At 38.8% G+C, this 18,200-nt stretch overlaps 1 protein-coding gene across 7 annotated transcripts in view; it reads left to right on the top strand.

Moving 5' to 3' along the window:
- The window catches only part of CNTLN (centlein), a 374,623-nt gene that overhangs the window by 152,180 nt on the left and 204,243 nt on the right, over positions 1-18,200 (top strand). For all 7 annotated transcript variants that reach the window (XM_064381308.1, XM_012449978.3, XM_012449977.3 and 4 more), the window contains one exon: positions 9,840-10,002. In XM_064381308.1, coding sequence (XP_064237378.1) covers positions 9,840-10,002 — 163 coding nt within the window. The remainder of the gene's footprint in view (positions 1-9,839; positions 10,003-18,200) is intronic.

The following is an 18,200-nucleotide window of genomic DNA, read 5'->3' as shown; positions in this document are numbered from 1 at the left end:
TAAGTGCTATGTGTCACCAAGAGGAATATATATTCTGTTGTTTTTGGATGGAGAGTTATGTAGATATTTATCAGATTCACTTGATCCAGAGCTGAGATCGAGTCCTGAATGTCCTTGTTAATTTTGTTTGATGGTGTGTCTAATATTGACAGTGGGGTGTTAAAAGTCTCCCACTATTATTGTGTGGGAGTCTAAGTGTCTTCGTAGGTCTCTAAGAACTTGTTTTATGAATCTGGGTGCTTCTGTATTAGGTGCATATATATTTAGGATAGTTAGCTTTTCTTGTTGAATTGAACCCTTTACCATTATTCAATGCCCCTCTTTGTCTCTTATGATCCTTGTTGGTTTAAAGTCTATTTTGTCAGAAACTAGGATTGCAGCCCCTGCTCTTTTCTTCTTTCCATTTGCTTGGTAAATTTTCCTCCATTCCTTTATTTTGAGCCTATGTGTGTTTTTGCATGTAAGATGGGTCTCTTAAAGTGAGCACACTGATGAGTCTTGACTCTTTATCCAGCTTAACATTTGGTGTCTTTTAATTGGGGCATTTAGCTCATTTACATTTAAGGTTAATACTGTTATGTGTGAATTTGATCCTGTCATGATGCTAGCTGGCTATTTTGCAGACTTGGTGATGTAGTTGCTTCATAGTTTCATTGGTCTTTTTACCTCCGTGTGTTTTTGCAGTTGCTGGTAATGATTTTTTCTTTTTCCATATTTAGTGCTTCCTTCAGGGGCTCTTGCAAGGTAGGCCTGGTGGAGGCTAATTCCCTCAGCATTTGCTTGTCTGAAGAGGATTTTATTTCTCCTTCACTTATGCAGCTCAGTTTGGTTGGATATGAAATTCTGGGTTGGAAATCCTTTTACTGGCCCCAATCTCCTCTGACTTGTACGGTTTCTGCTGAGAAGTTCCCTGTTAGTCTAATGGGTTTCCTTCTGTAGGTGACCTCACCTTTCTCTCTGGCTGCTGTTAACATTATTTTTCTTCATTTCAACCTTGGAGAATTTGCTGATTATATGTCTTAGGGTTGATCTTCTCATGGAGCATCTTACTGGGGTTCTTTGGATTTCATGAATTAAATGTTGGCCAATCTTGTTATGTTGGGAAAGTTCTCCTAGATGATATCCTGAAGTATGTTTTCTACCTTAGTTCTGTTCTTCCCATCTCTTTCAATTATCCCATTCAGTCATATGTTCGATCTTTTTACATAATCCCATAGGTCATGGAGGTTTCGTTTGTTTCTGTTTATTCTTCTTTCTCTCTTATCTTGTCTGCCTATCTTATTTCAGTCTCTAAGCTCTGAAATTCTTTCCTCCGCTTGATCATTTTGGCTATTGATACTTGTGGCTGTATTGCGAGGTTCTCATATTGTCTTTTCAACTCCATTAGGTTATTTATGTTCCTTTCAAACTGGTTACTCTGGTTAACAGCTCCTGTAATGTTTTATCATGGTTCTTAGCTTCTTTGTATTGGGTTAGAACATGCTCCTTTAGCTCAGCTAAGTTAGTTATTACCCACTTACTGAGGCCTACTTCTGTTAGTTCATCCATCTCAGCCTCCACCCAGTTCTGTGCTCTTCCTGGAGAGATGTTACGATCATCTGGAGAAGAGGCATTCTGGCTTTTCGAGTTTTCAGTGTTTTTTCCTTGATTCTTTCTCACCTTTGTGAGTTTATCTAGCTTTGATCTTTGAGTTTGTGGGGACATTTTTGTTAATGCTGTTATTGTTGTTGCTGTTTGTTTGTTTTTCTTTTAACAGGCCCCTCTTCCTTAGGGTAGGGCTGCTGTAGTTTGCTGGGGGTCACTTCAAACCCTATTCACTTGGGTCCCTTCTGCATCTGGAGGTGTCACCAGTGGAGACTGCAGAATGGCAAAGATGACTACCTGCTCCTTCCTCTGGCTGGGATGTTTGTCCCTGAGGGGCAGCAGCCTGATGTCAATGGAATGCTCCTCTATAAGCTGTCTGGTTTCCCCTGTTGGGGGGTCTCACCCAGTCTGGAGGCAGGGGATCTGGGATCTGCTTAGTGAAGCACTCTGGCTGCCCCTTGGCAGAGTGGGTGCACTGTGCTGGGGGGAATCCCACTCTTCTGGACTGCCCGGATTCCTCAGAGCTAGCAGGGGGAAGGTCTAAGTCTGCTAATCTGTAAGACTGTGGGCACCTCTCCCCCTAGAGGCTCAGTCCTAGGGAGATCAAAGCTCTGTCCCTAAACCCCTGGCTGGAGTTGCTGAAATTGCTGTAGGGAGGTCCTGCCCAGTGAGGAGGGATGGGTTAGCGTTCCGCCTAAAGGGCAGTGTGGTCTCAATCTGCCATAGCCACTGTGGCGTTCTGTGGGGAATTCCTTCTGGGTCCAAACCATCCAGTCTTCCTGGCACTGGCAAGGGAAAACTGACAGATGGGAGCTGCAGCAAAGGCTGCTGCCCATTGTCCCTGCTCCCTGGAAACTCTGGCATCTTAGGCAGCAGGCAGCATGGCCGCCTCTTCCACTGGGAAGTTGGTAGTCTTGGGTAGTCTCCAATCCAGTGGCTGCTGAGAGGCCACCAAGAGACTGCCAAGAATCTGGACAGCTCTGCACTTGGAACCCAAGGCCCTGGTGGTGTGGGCTCATGAGGGGGATCTCCTGATCGTGGGTTACACAGATCCGTGGAAAAAGCATGGTTTCCCCAGCAGAGTAACCCAATCACGCACCATTTTTCTTGGCGGTGGTAGGAGATCCCGTTACCCAGTGTGGCTCCCAGGTGGGCCACTGCACCACCCTGCTTGTCCTCGCTCTCCGTGGGTTGTGCCAAATACCTTGTCAGTCCCAGTGAGAGAACTTGGATACCTCAGTTGACAGTACAGGATTCACTAGTTGTTTTGGTTCTTCTTTGTGCAGGCCTCCTACCACAACTGTTTCTAGTCCGCCATCTTGGCCCCTCCTGTTTTACTTTACTTGTTTTCAAATGAGGAAAGGTCTAAACAAATTCAGGGCTTTCCCTGAGCCTTGCTTGCTTTTTGTATTTGCAGATTTGGTGTACATACCGTCACTTCTACTTTTCTGTGGTGGTGTGGGAAGATAGAGAGAAATAAATGTATCTACATAGTATAAGATTATGTTTCAGTTCCACTTATTGAGAGCATGCCCAGAAAATGGCATGAGATGGTAGAGAAAAATGTGCTTTTTCTCAGGTTGATTTTTAATTTGCAAAGCCTTATAATCGTTTGAGCATCATCCTACTCTTCAGTGTGTTTCTTATCACTAAAGATACATATATTTTGTTGTACATTGTCCTTAAATACAGAACAGCTACTGACTGATTTGGGCCTTCACAATAAGAAATACCAGATGTCTTCTAACATTGGAATATAAATAAATTTCCTGTGTTTTACACTGTATTGAAAGATAATATGTTTTATCTTCATCATGTCTCCTTTCTAAATGCAATGTTTTTTTTAGGTCCCCTGGCTAACATGTCTTAATTACGATCAAATTTTCTCCTGTACTGTTGGGTATTTCCTTTGACAATTTTTGCTAATATTATTCGTGAAAATGGCAATAATCATCATACATTATTACTAGGGTCTTTTTCCCCCCTCTTCGTGTATTACATTTCCTGAAGGCATTGTGCCATTATTGGTTTTCTTCTCTTTGCTTCTCCATTTTTGACTGCTATTTTCTGTGTGTTTCAGTTTTTTGAATAGTTACAGGAAAATGGTATATGTCCATGTATCTGTATGGATGCAGGGGTTGTGGTTTGAGAACATTAATGTTCTAAATCGGTAAAGAACAGAACTATTTGCTCCCATACTAATTTTTTTCCATCTTCAACAACTGCCTGCTTATTTCTTTTATTATTTCTTTGTTTTAAGATTTATGTGAATGAACGAGTAGTTAAAGGTTATAGGTAAAGAAAAAGTTTCATTAAGAAATACAATCTTCAAGACTGTATATAAAAAAATATATAGGCTGGGCGCGGTGGCTCAAGCCTGTAATCCCAGCACTTTGGGAGGCCGAGGCGGGTGGATCACGAGGTCAAGAGATCGAGACCATCCTGGTCAACATGGTGAAACCCCGTCTCTACTAATACAAAAAATGAGCTGGGCACGGTGGCGCGTGCCTGTAATCCCAGCTACTCAGGAGGCTGAGGCAGGAGAATTGCCTGAACCCAGGAGGCGGAGATTGCGGTGAGCCGAGATCGCGCCATTGCGCTCCAGCCTGGGTAACAAGAGCGAAACTCCGTCTCAAAAAAAAAAAAAAAAAAAATATATATATATATATATATTTTGGAACTTGATCCAAGATGGCCACTTAGGAGGAAGTCAGGATCGCAGCTCCGAGAGAAGGCGCAGAGGGTGAGTGGACGCCCCATTTCCAGACGGACTTTTACTGCCCACAGACCAGGAGATTCACAGGAGGAGAAGCCCCACGGGTCGCCAGCGCCGCTGGTTTGGGCGGTGTGGCCGCTCAGCCTACGCCCTGGGGCGGGGGGCAGTGGCTTCTTATACAGAGGGAGAGAGACAGAGTTCCCTCTGAGCCAGCAAGGGGAGCTGAAGCAGGGAGTCAAGCCAGGAGACCCCCGGACAAGGCAGCACCACGAATCTCAGAGCCGCTGCTTCGGCTGACGCAGCGGCACACAGGGCAGCGGATTTTAACTGCCCACAGACCAGGAGATTCACAGGCGGAGAAGCTCCACGGGTTCCCAGTGCCGCTGGTTGGACCAGAGCAGCCGCTCGGCCTGCACCGGGGGCAGGGAGCAGCGGCTCCTTGAGCAAAGTGAACGAGACTGTGTCCCCTCTGGGCCAGCAAGGGGAGCTGAGGCAAGGAGGCAAGCCAAGAGATTCCCGGGCAAAGAGGGCCCCACTGGAAACACGGCTGAACCCGGGACGGTCCAGCTCTGTGGGGGAGGGGCGTCCTCCATCGGGAAACACCCTGCAGTTCCCGGGGCAATTTTCCGTAACCAAGACAACCCGCCAATACAGAGACTCCGTCACTACAGGGGCGGGCCAGCATAGCGGAAGCAGTTCTAACTACACCCATATAAACAGGACTGCAGGGAAGCTCACACGGAAGCTGGGCGGAGCCCACAGCAGCTCAGCGAAGCCTCTGCAGGCTGAGTGTGACTAGACTGCCACCTTGTGGGCAGGGAAAACGGTAGCAACACAGCTGAAAAGCATAAAGCGCTAACCCCCTCGGCCAGAACACCTGGGGAGAAGAAATAGGTGCCCACATGAGAAGAAAGGAGAGATCTAAAATTGACACTCTATCGTCAAAATTGAAAGAGCTAGAGGAGCAAGATCAAAAAAACTCAAAACCTAGCAGAAGACAAGAAATAACTAAGATCAAAGCAGAATTGAAGGAGATAGAGACACGAAAAACCCTACAAAAAAATCAATAAATCCAGGAGCTGGTTTTTTGAAAAGATCAACAAAATAGACAGACCACTAGCCAGACTAATAAAAAAGAAAAGAGAGAATAACCAAATAGATGTAATAAAAAATGATAAAGGGGATATCACCACAGACGCCACAGAAATTCAAACCATCATCAGAGATTATTACAAACAACTCTATGCACATAAATTAGAAAACCTGGTAGAAATGGATAAATTCCTGGACAGTAGCCTCCTCCCAAGCCTAAACCAGGAAGAAGTCAAAACCCTGAATAGACCAATAACAAGGTCTGAAGTCGAGGCAGCAATTAAGAGCCTACCACCCAAAAAAAGCCCAGGCCCAGATGGTTTCACAGCCGAATTCTACCAGACATACAAAGAGGAACTGGTACCATTCCTACTGAAACTATTCCAAATAAACCAAAAAGAGGGAATCCTTCCCAAATCATTTTATGAGACCAACATCATCCTGATACCAAAACCCGGCAGAGACTCAACAAGAAAAGAAAACTACAGGCCAATATCCATGATGAACATAGTTGCAAAAATCTTCAATAAAATACTGGCAAGCCGATTACAACAGCACATCAAAAAGCTTATCCACCATGATCAAGTAGGATTCATCCCGGGGATGCAAGGCTGGTTCAATATACGCAAGTCTATAAATGTAATTCACCACATAAACAGAACCAAAAACAAAAACCACATGAATATCTCAATTGATGCAGAGAAGACCTTTGACAAAATTCAACAGCCCTTTATGCTAAAAACTCTCAATAAACTAGGTATCGACGGAACGTATCTCAAAATAATAAAAGCTATTTATGACAAACCGACAGCCAATATCATACGGAATGGGCAAAAACTGGAAGGATTCCCTTTGAAATCTGGCACTAGACAAGGATGCCCTCTCTCACCACTCCTATTCAATATAGTACTGGAAGTTCTAGCCAGGGCAATCAGGCAAGAAAAAGAAATAAAGGGTATTCGACGAGGAAAGGAGGAAGTCAAATTGTCTCTATTTGCAGACGACATGATTGTATATCTAGAAGACCCTATCACCTCAGCCCAAAATCTCCTGAAACTGATAAGCAACTTCAGCAACGTCTCAGGATACAAAATCAATGTGCAAAAATCACAAGCATTCCTATACACCAATAACAGACTTAAAGAGAGCCAAATCAAGAACGAACTGCCATTCACAATTGCTACAAAGAGAATAAAATACCTAGGAATACAACTAACAAGGTACGTAAAGGACCTCTTCAAGGAGCACTACAAACCACTGCTCAACGAAATAAGAGAGGACACAAAGAGATGGAGAAACATTCCATGTTCATGGTTAGGAAGAATTAATATCGTGAAAATGGCCATACTGCCCAAAGTAATTTACAGATTCAACGCTATCCCCATCAAGCTACCAATGACCTTCCTCACAGAACTGGAAAAAACCACCTTAAACTTCATATGGAACCAAAAGAGAGCCCGCATAGCCAAGTCAATTCTAAGCAAAAAGAACAAAGCGGGAGGCATCACACTACCGGACATCAAACTCTACTACAAGGCTACAGTAATCAAAACAGCATGGTACTGGTACCAAAACAGAGATATAGACCAATGGAACAGAACAGAGGCGTCGGAGGCGACACAACATATCTACAACCACCCGATCTTTGACAAACCTGACAAAAACAAGCAATGGAGAAAGGATTCCCTGTTCAATAAGTGGTGTTGGGAAAACTGGCTAGCCATATGCAGAAAGCAGAAACTGGACCCCTTCCTGACACCTTACACTAAAATTGACTCCAGATGGATTAAAGACTTAAACATAAGACCTCACACCATAAAAACACTAGAAGGAAACCTAGGCAAAACCATTCAGGACATAGGCTTAGGCAAGGACTTTATGACCAAAACACCAAAAGCATTGGCAACAAAAGCCAAAATAGACAAATGGGACCTAATCAAACTCCACAGCTTTTGCACGACAAAAGAAACAGTCAATAGAGTGAATCGGCAACCAACAGAATGGGAAAAAATTATTGCAGCCTACCCGTCTGACAAAGGGCTGATATCCAGAATTTACAACGAGATAAAAAAGATTTACAAGAAAACAACAAACAAGCCCATTCAAAAATGGGTGAAGGATATGAACAGATACTTTACAAAAGAAGACATACATGAGGCCAACAAACATATGAATAAATGCTCATCATCACTGGTCATTAGAGAAATGCAAATCAAAACTACATTGAGATACCATCTCACGCCAGTTAGAATGGCGATCATTAAAAAATCCGGAGAAAACAGATGCTGGAGAGGATGTGGAGAAATAGGAACACTTTTACACTGTTGGTGGGAGTGTAAATTAGTTCAACCACTGTGGAAAACAGTGTGGCGATTCCTCAAGGACCTAGAAATAGAAATTCCATTTGACCCAGCAATCCCATTACTGGGCATATATCCAAAGGATTATAAATCGTTCTACTATAAGGACACATGCACACGAATGTTCATTGCAGCACAGTTTACAATAGCAAAGACCTGGAACCAGCCCAAATGCCCATCGATGATAGACTGGACAGGAAAAATGTGACACATATACACCATGGAATATTATGCAGCCATTAAAAACGAGGAGTTCACATCCTTCGTAGGGACATGGATGAACCTGGAAAACATCATTCTCAGCAAACTGACAGAAGAACACAAAATCAAACACCACATGTTCTCATTCATAGGTGGGTGTTGAACAAGGAGAACACATGGACACAGGGAGGGGAGCACTATACACGGGGGTCTGTTGGCGGGGAGGGGGGACAGCGGGGGGGTGGGGAGTTGGGGAGGGATAGCATGGGGAGAAATGCCAGATATAGGTGAAGGGGAGGGAGGCAGCAAATCATACTGCCACGTATGCACCTATGCAACAACCTTGCATGTTTTTCACATGTACCCCAAAACCTAAAATGCAATAAAAATATATATATATATTTTATATATGTTATATATTTAAATACATATATATTTTTTGATTTTTTAAATTTTGTTTTGTTTTGAGATGGAGTCCTTCTCTGTCGCCAGGGTGGAGTGTAGTGGAGCAATCTTGGCTCAGTATAACCTCCACTTCTTGGGTTCAAGTGATTCTCCTGTGTCAGCCTCCTGAATAAGTGGGATTATAGGTATGTGCTACCACACCCAGCTAATTTTTGTATTTTTAGTAGAGACGGGGTTTTACCATGTTGGCCAGGATGGTCTCCATCTCTTGACCTTGTGATCTGCCCGCCTCGGCCTTCCAAAGTGCTGGGATTACAGAAGTGAGCCATCATACCTGGCCCAAAATATTATATAAGTACAATCAGCCTTTCATATCCATGGATTCATCCAATCACATATTGAAAATTCAGGGGAATAAAATGAGTGGTTGCATCTGTACTGAATGTATACAGACTTTTTTCTTGTCATTTTTCCCTAAAGAGTACAGTATAACATTATTTACAGAGCATGTACTTTGTATTAGGTGTTATAAGTAATCTAGAGTATTTGGGAGATTGTGCATAGATTATGTGCAAAACTGCATCATTTTATATAAGGGACTTGAGCATCTGTAAATTTTCGTATTCAAAGTGGGTCTTGAAACCATTCTCCCATAGATACCAAGAGACTACTGTTTATAGTGTATTTTGATGAAATAGAGCTTTATAAATATTTTACTGTTCAAATTAAATATACAAAAGAATTTTCAGTTTCGTATGATCTGTATCACACAGGATTCACTACCACAGCAATCTGGAAACCTCTATCTCTAAGGTGCTGTTCTCCTAGACTCTTAGTGCCATCATTGCCATCACCAGTTCGTTTGTCCTCCTGTTTATCGGTTTAATCCTGGGTAGGTTAGAAGGACTGGAGTTTCCTTGTGACTTTCTGACTTTCTTATGTCATCAGTTCCTTCAAGCTGGATTAGAGGAGTCACAGGAATCCCAGCCCAGGACCCTTAGCTTACAAACTAGAATTGACAGTTGTGCTTTAAGGAACTTTGGTTTCAAAACTTAAATATGCCCTTTGGGATTCTTTTTAATATATTTAAAGTTCTGTATAATAATATAAGGGTGATGTCCCCTTGTTCAAAACTGTCTAATAACCATAGTTAACCTCACTACTTGTTAATTCTTGAAACTGAAGCATTTACTTAATTTAAATAAAAGGTGGTACTCTGTGTATCCAGGGTTTTTATTACTATCAAGCTACAAAAAAATTAATATGTATCTGGCTTTGAAAGTCATAGTAGTTCTATCAATACTTTCTATGTGTATGTGATAAATATTAAATACTTTATTATTTGTTTTATAAATGTTTGCCTGCAGTACAAATGGTAGATGAAAAGTAGAATGCCAATCTGTAACCTTAGATGAACACAATTATTTAACTGAGATGATCTTTATCCATACTTTTCTCTGTTTATTGCTTGCTTTGCACAGGAAGGAATTGCAGGAGCTGCAGAATCTTTACAAACAGAACAGTACACATACAGCCCAGCAAGCGGAGCTGATCCAGCAGCTTCAGGTTCTTAATATGGACACACAAAGTGTACTGAGAAATCAGGAAGATGTTCACACAGCTGAAAGTATATCATATCAAAAAGTATGCTTTTATTCTGTACTAAAGATGCAAATGTATGTCTATGAACTTATAAACATATAGAATTTAGATTTTTTCAAATTTCAGCATTTCATTATTACTTCCTTATACATATGTTTCCTGAAATTAGAAGTGAATGATGGTTCAATTTGGTAAGACTTAAAATTTTGTGAGTTTTCTTTATGGTTTTTAGAGCTGATTCACTTAAAATATAGATACAAATTTACTCTGTAAGGTATTATTTTTATAAAGTGGTATTGAGATAGCTACTGTGAAATATACTAAGAGTATAGTCTCAAAACGGTAAAGGATTTGGAGAATGGAATTCCTCAGCCTGCTGTTATAAGAAATTATTTTGTCAAGTACCATTCTAGTTTATGACTTAAGGCAGACTTTCATTATAAAATTTGTACTTTTTTTTTGGCAAATCTTCACAAACACAAAGGGGATTACTGAGGAGGTCTTTAGGATCAATATTTTTCTCTGTTTATTTTGTATGTTTCCGTGCAGTAGTCTTTTACTTTACAGTTGTTTTAGGAACCCTTCAAGAAGGTTTACACAAGTATGTAGTTGTGCTGACCAACTCAGCAGCAATAATTTTATCTAGTAATTAAAAAAAATACCTTTATAGAGTTTTTCCTATGTTTTGTGTAGAGTGCTAAATTATTTACATACATAATTTATATAGTGTTATTCTCATTTAATATTAATAGTTGAGGTGAGTGGGGCTTAGAGAGGTTAAATAATACAGTTCATATTATTTCTCTAAAATTATTGGATTTTTCCTTTTGATCTTACTCTTGTTCTAAAAAAAAATCAATGAATATCTAATGTCTATAATTAACATGGTATAAATTACCTTAAAACTTAAACACATATTTTTAAATGATGCTTCGTAACAGTGGTTTTCAGTGTGTTTTGTGTTCCCTTTGTGTTTTCCCTAGATAATACCAAGCAGGAAGATACAGTCTATTCTGTCCACTTCAGCTACAGCAGTGCCACCTTTTTGTTTTACGGGTGGGATTGCCCACTGTGTTTTTTGTTTCTAAACCAGGCTTCATTGCTAAAAGGATTTGCAACATTATACCTTATTAATAATTTTAATTTTTTTCTCTTTTTCCCCCCTTGATAACTTTCTGTTGTTTGAAATATTTTTTTTTCCCCTCTTGGCTTCCAGTGTACTATAACTGTGTGGTTTTCTTCCTTCAGTTTCTGACTGTCTCTTTTTAGCTTCTTTCTGGTCCTACCCAGTCTCCATGTCATGTAAATGTTAAAATGTCCCAGGCCTCAGTCTTAGGATCTCTCCTTTTTTTTTTTTCCTGTTTAAATTCACACCCTAGGTGATTTTATCTAATCACCTTGACTTTCAGAATTGTTCTACAGGTTGAGTATCCCTCATCTGAAATGCTTGGAACCTGAAACCAGAAATATTTTACATTTTGAGTTTTTGGGATTTTGGAATATTTGCATTACATTTACTGACTGAGCATCCCAAATCTGAAAATTTGAAATCTGAAATGCTCCAATGAGCATTTCCTTTGAGCATCATACTGGTGCTCAAAAATGTTTTGGATTTTGGAGCATTTCAGATTTTTGGGTTTGGATGTTCTACCTGTATCTATAGACTGATGATTCCCAAATTTGTTTATCTACCTTGGATCTCTTCAGTGTATTCTAAGAAAGAGTATATCTAATTGTCTACTTAGTGTCTCTTCACTTGGATGCCTAATGGGTGTCTAACTTGGAACGTGTTCAGAACAAAGCTGTTGCCTGTTATGTTTTCAATACAGGTGCAGTATTCGACTACTTCCCATTGCCCTCGTTTCACCATTCTGTCCAGGCCACTATCATGTATTACCTGGATTATCGTAGTAACTTGCTAGTTTCTTTGCTTTGATCTTAAGCCTTTTGAGTGTTCCAAACATAGGTGCCAGGTTATTCTTGCTGAAACTTTGTGAGTCAAATCAGATCACTCCTCTCTTCAAGTCCCTCCACTGGTTTCCCAGATCATTAAAAATAAAAAACCTAAGTTCTTACAACAACCTGTGGGACCCTACATGTTCTGGCTCTACATTACCTCTCTGATCTCATCTTTGCCTTCTCTTTTTATTCGGTGTACTTCAGCACCACAAACCATGTTTTTGTTCCTTGAAAATTTATTTAACCTTTTAAGGTACACTTTCTTCCAGTGCCTGAAAGCTTTCCCGCCCAGTTATCTGCATATATACCATTTTACTTCCTTTATTTTACAACTCTTACAGTTTAAAATTAGTTGATAGCAGACATTAAATGGTAGAAGTAAGAATGATGTGTGTTATAATAGTAGTAGAAGGAAGTATGGGAGCATAACTGAGAGCCAGTTCCAAGACTAAGGATAAAGAAAGCTCTCCTTGAATTGCTTGAACTTGGAAGGTGGAGGTTGCAGTGAGCCAAGATTGCGCCACTGCACTCCAGCCTGGCACCTGGCGACAGACAAGACTGTCTCAAAAAAAAAAAAAAAAAAAAAAAGCTCTTCTTGATGGTATCATACTAGTAATACTTTTCTGAGACTATAAAATATCAAAGAGACAAATTAATTTCTCATAGCTTTTCCAAGTGAACTCTTGTTCAAACCATAAATTCCTTAGTGTATACTTTTACTAAATTTGGGAAGTAGAACTTGTATGCCCCTATTTGGAGAACTTGCCATAACCTAAATTGTGATCTGGGATACATTTTGAAACTTTACACACATTTCCTCTGGGATTATGTTTATCCCTTCCAAGAATCATTATAGAAAATGAAAGATGTAAATGATGGGGGTATGTTGTGTTTGTGAATAGTATTGAGGCAGAAAAAAAAAATAGAAGACAACAAACTGAGATGTGCTACCTTAAATAATTGGTTTGCTTTTCCTTGGGTTTAGTCTATTTTTTGTCATTTTTTCTCTAGATGGAATTTCATTTTTTTTTTTATTTTTGTTTCTCAGATATTACCTTGGGTAGCATGGGAGTTGGGGGCTTCACTGATACTTAAGATGATACTCCCTTTCAAATTGTAATTCCCACAGTCATATTTTAATTTTGAAGTTTTTTTAGATGCTTATAGTTGTTCATAAAGTTTTCGTTAGTATCCTCAACTGGACTCAATTTGAAAATATTTTCCTTTATTTATTCTTTACAAATTTTGTTTACAGTTAGTAGACATTACAATTATTTTGGTAGCTATATATAGTTATTTAAAAAAAAAACCCACAAAGTCTTTTATAATTCCATCTCCCAGAGGTAAATACTGTGAACCTTTTTGAATATTTCAGTTTTAAAAATGCATGTTAACATGTCTGTGAGCACACTAGTATTTTTCACTTTAACATTATATTTTTAAAAATCATAACATATAACTATTTTAGACAGTCATAATTTAATTATTTTTCTAGTGTTATATATGTTGTTCAAGTGTTTTACTATTGTAAATAAAACTGCAATAAACATCTCTTTGTTGTCAGTTCAGATTATTACTATTCATTAGAGTGCATTGACTACACATATGTACACACACACATACATGCTCACACTGACCTACCCCCTACCCACCCAGGGAAGACTTCTTTTTATGAAACTATAACATTGTATTAACCATGAGCAATTCACTTTTTTTGTTTGTTTATTTTTTGACAGGGTCTCACTCTGTCGCCTAAGCTGGAGTGCAGTGGCCCGATCTCAACTCACTGCAACCTCTGCTTCCTGGGTTCAAGTGATTCCCTCACCTCACCCTCCCCAGTAGCTGGGACTACAGGCACGCGCCACCACACTCAGCTAATTTTTGTACTTTTCGATAGAGATGGGGTTTTAACCGTGTTGGCCAGGCTGATCTCAAACTCCTGACCTCAGGTGATCTACCTGCTTCAGCCTCCCAAAGTGCCTGGATTATAGATCTGAGCCACTGTGCCTGGCCCAATTCACTTTTAATTAGTTCTTACATAACATATTCTTTTAAAATTATTCCATAATAAGAATGTATGGGGGTCATGGATTTTAAGGGGACCTGCCTACTACATGATCAGTAAATGTTAAGTTACTGAACCTTGAGACATTGCATGTTATGGTGTCCCACTTTGGATATGCAATTTAAAAATCATAAATGTAAGAGTATTTTAAAACTTTATGGCAATGTTTATATTTTAATTTAAATATTACTCTGGTCCATTAAATGGACTAGAGTATTATTAAGAGTATTAAGTCCATTAAATGGACTAGAGTATTATTTAAATTGCATATTACCAATGGATGAATGGTTCTGTGGTGATGAAAAATGTGGAGAAACAAGTGAGAAGTCCTTCCAGTTCATAGTTATAAAGAAAGAATGTAGGGCTGGGCGCGGTGGCTCACGCCTGTAATCCCAGCACTTTGGGAGGCCGAGGCGGGTGGATCACGAGGTCAAGAGATCGAGACCATCCTGGTCAACATGGTGAAACCCCATCTCTACTAAAAAATACAAAAAATTAGCTGGGCATGGTGGTGCGTGCCTGTAACCCCAGCTACTCAGGAGGCTGAGGCAGGAAGAATTGCCTGAACTCAGGAGGCGGAGGTTGCGGTGAGCCGAGATCGCGCCATTGCACTCCAGCCTGGGTAACGAGAGCGAAACTCCGTCTCAAAAAAAAAAAAAAAAAAAGAAAGAAAGAATGTAAAGTTGTACTATAAGCCAGGGAGAATCTGAGTTTCCGTTTATACAAATAATTTTAGAAATGTATTATGTAAAGTGAGGTAAAAATGTAAGTTGCTCCCAGTAACCATATAATAATAATAGTTAACATGTTTTAGCTTATTGCATATCAGACACTGGCAATAGGTCTTTTGCCTCATTGTTTAAGCCTTGCATCAACCTGATGTGGTATTGTTATTTTTATCCCTGTTTTATAGATCAGGTAACTGAAACTTATGTTGTCTAAAGTCAAACAGCTACCTGTGTAGAATTCAGATGTAGGTAATCTTGGGTCCAGAATACAATCCTTAAACTTTATTAGAAAGCCCATAGTATAGTTAAGTTTTAAATGGAAAGATGATATCTTATTCTTAAAAGCTTTATTGAACAGATTCTACAAACTTGCATTATCCATTCTCATCCAAATTTTTTCAATGCTTAATAATTTCTAATGTTGGAATATTTATCCTCATATCTACATTAAATGTTATTCAGAAGATTCTACTACAGTGTTTTTGGTGACCAGAGTATAGCATGTTACCTTCCTCTGTGAAAAGACTTTCATCATTCTCTAGCCATTGTTTCTCCTGATTGTACATATTTGGTTTCTTTTATCTTGCTATTACATCACACTTTTTAACTTTTTGAGCTCCCGAAGATTTTTTACTGACCGTGTTTTTTTCTCCTCAAAAATGTAATAGTTGTGTAGTGCAGGATTTTAAAATTTGGGAATGATCATACTGCCTTGTCAGGTGTGCTATTGTTCAGACTTTTAGTGTTCATTTATATCAGATTATTCATTCTTAATCTAGAGCATTATATGTAGTAATTATCTTTAGTCCTTGTCTACACATATTTTTAGATTTTTTCCCAACAAATTTGAATAATAATCCTTGCAATAGTGAGATGAAATTATTTACTCAAAATTTCAAATATATTTTCATATAGATTTATTTTAATATTTTCAAATAATGAGATTTAGCTGTAAGACTCAAGTGAGTTGAATTTAAAAATATTACACTAACAATTTATCTTCAGTTCTTATTAAGCTTCTTTAAGTGTCAGGTCTTAGTTACTATTTCTAATGAAGTTTGTTTTCTCTGTTCTCTTTCTCTCAATTCTTCACCCCTTTTTCTTGCCCCTTCCATTCCCTATTCTTTCTCATTTATTAAGTAGATATGTATAATAATATCTGTTTAATTATCTGAAAAGATAAAAACAGTTGTCCCAAGTGGTAGAATGCGGGAATTGGGGAGGGTAGACAAAGGTAAAGAAAGAAAATTGGAAAAATGTTTTGAGCACAGAAAAGAGGTGAGTCATGTTTTCCCAGAGCTCTCCATAACAAATCATTAGTCTCATACACGAATCTACCAGTCATATAGTGTGGGAGGCTCTTCTAGGAGAAAAACACCTGTCAAGATAAATAAAAGTAATCTAGGGTGTTCTCTTCCTCTGAGCATGTAGCCATTCATATAATTTTTAATATTTTAATATCTCTGCACAACCTTTCTATCCATGTTTATGATTTAAATATTGATAGGGAATTATGTCAGCATTTATGATTTCTAGACCATCTCACATGGTTGGGGTACTAACATGTATTTTATACCTTTTGTTCTATTTGGTGACCATATTACTCAAACTGTTATCAAACTAGGAAAATAAGGAGTTAGCATATTAAATTACATGTTAAATTAGTCTTCTCGTTTTTGGCTATAAATAGTACAGTTTTCACTTGAAGAATTTATTGTTTCAGTCAGTGTTGCAAATATAGTTGGCACTCTGTATCCACAGGCTACATCCCCATTCAAAGATTCAACCAACCATGGATTGAAAATATTTGGGAAAAAAAATAAAAAATAGCAATACAACAATAGAAATTAATACAAAAAAACTGTATAACAACTATTTACATAGTGTTTACATTGTATTAGGTATACATAATCCAGAGATGGCTTAAAGTATACAGGAGGATGTACATAGTTTATAAGCAAATACTATGCCATTTTATATAAGGGACTTGTGCATTTGCAGATTTTTGGTATCCACTTGGGTCCTGGAAACAATCTTGTGGATACTGAGGGAATGACTTTAGTATATTTACTAAATTTGGAAGATTTTAATCCTTAAACAAATTATTATTATTGGGTAACAGAACATATACATTTTCAAAATTGCTAAGATATATAAAATATCATCTAGTTGTTTAATAAAAATATTTGAAAAGGAGCTCTTCAGTCTAAGCCCCCGAAAATGAAAGGAGTTGGAGTTTGAAGTCTTATTTCTAACTCGCTTTCTATCTCTTGACCTTTTTAACCTTTTTCACTTTAAATTCTTCAACAGAAAATAGCATGAAGAATAGTGGATAATATATTACATATGAATTATAGTGATTGATGCTTCTAAAGTATATAATGTAATATATGATTACATTTTACAGTACAGACTCTTACAAAAAAATTCTAATCAACTCAAGCTTTTTGGATTATTAGAGGAAAGAAATTGTAGAGAAAAGAGCCTCTCTGAAAACTGTTGTAAGGAATCTTGGCCCCACCGCAGCACTTTGGGAGGCCGAAGTGGTTGGATCATGAGGTCAAGAGATCGAGACCATCCTGGCCAACATGGTGAAACCACGTTTCTACTAAAAATACAAAAAAATTAGCTGGGCGTGGTGGTGCACACCTGTAGTCCCAGCTACCCAGGAGACTGAGGCAGGAGAATTGCCTGAACCCAGGAGGTGGAGTTTACAGTGAGCTGAGATCGTGCCACTGCACTTCAGCCTGGCGCCTGGTGACAGAGCCAGACTCTGTCTCAAAAAAAAAAAAAAAAAAAAAGGAGTCTTATTGCTAATAGGGAAAAAGCTAACTCAGGATGCCTAAAGCAATGTGGATGAATGTGTTTATCATACTCCCTAATTTACTCACTTGAGAACTTTTTTTTTTAACTCTGCTTTTATTAATTGAATGAGAATAAGATGGAATCTACCCAGGGCACTGGAACATCCTAAGCTTTTGCCTTCTTGCAGGATCTCCTAGAGAAATAAACATTTTATTACCCAGAGGTTTTGCCACCACAAAACACTTTAGAAATAAAGATAGATTTAACCTTGTTGAAGGCTGTTTTAACCAAGTTTACTGCTGAACTGAGGCCTAGAATTAAAAATGGCTGGAGGACTATCTTTGCTTCCTGTGCTCTAAGTTCATAACCGAGTGATCTCATTACTATTAAATACATGAAATCCAGTCAGCCAACAAAGAAAACAGGCAAGTAGGAGATGTATGTTTGGAGTAAGCTAAGGAATAAGTTTGTCCCAATACCTAGAGCAAAGCTGGTCTAATTTGATATGGACTTTCTCAGTTCTTTTTCACCTGCTGCTTGGAAGGATGGATATTCAGTGCAAGACATAGAGTTTGTCCCAGAGTAATTTTACTCACCCAGTCATATCACATCAAGTCAGGGCAACTTCTGAATAGGAATGCAACTGCTTAAACTGCATGTCAGAGAGAGCAACATAGAGAATG

This window comes from Aotus nancymaae, unplaced genomic scaffold, assembly GCF_030222135.1.
Source record: "Aotus nancymaae isolate 86718 unplaced genomic scaffold, 86718_ANA_hifiasm-v0.15.2.pri h1tg000003l, whole genome shotgun sequence".
In the NCBI taxonomy this organism is placed as follows: domain Eukaryota; kingdom Metazoa; phylum Chordata; class Mammalia; order Primates; family Aotidae; genus Aotus; species Aotus nancymaae.
The sequence above is the reverse complement of the archived record's forward strand: the minus strand, read 5'-3'. Positions and strand labels throughout refer to the sequence as shown.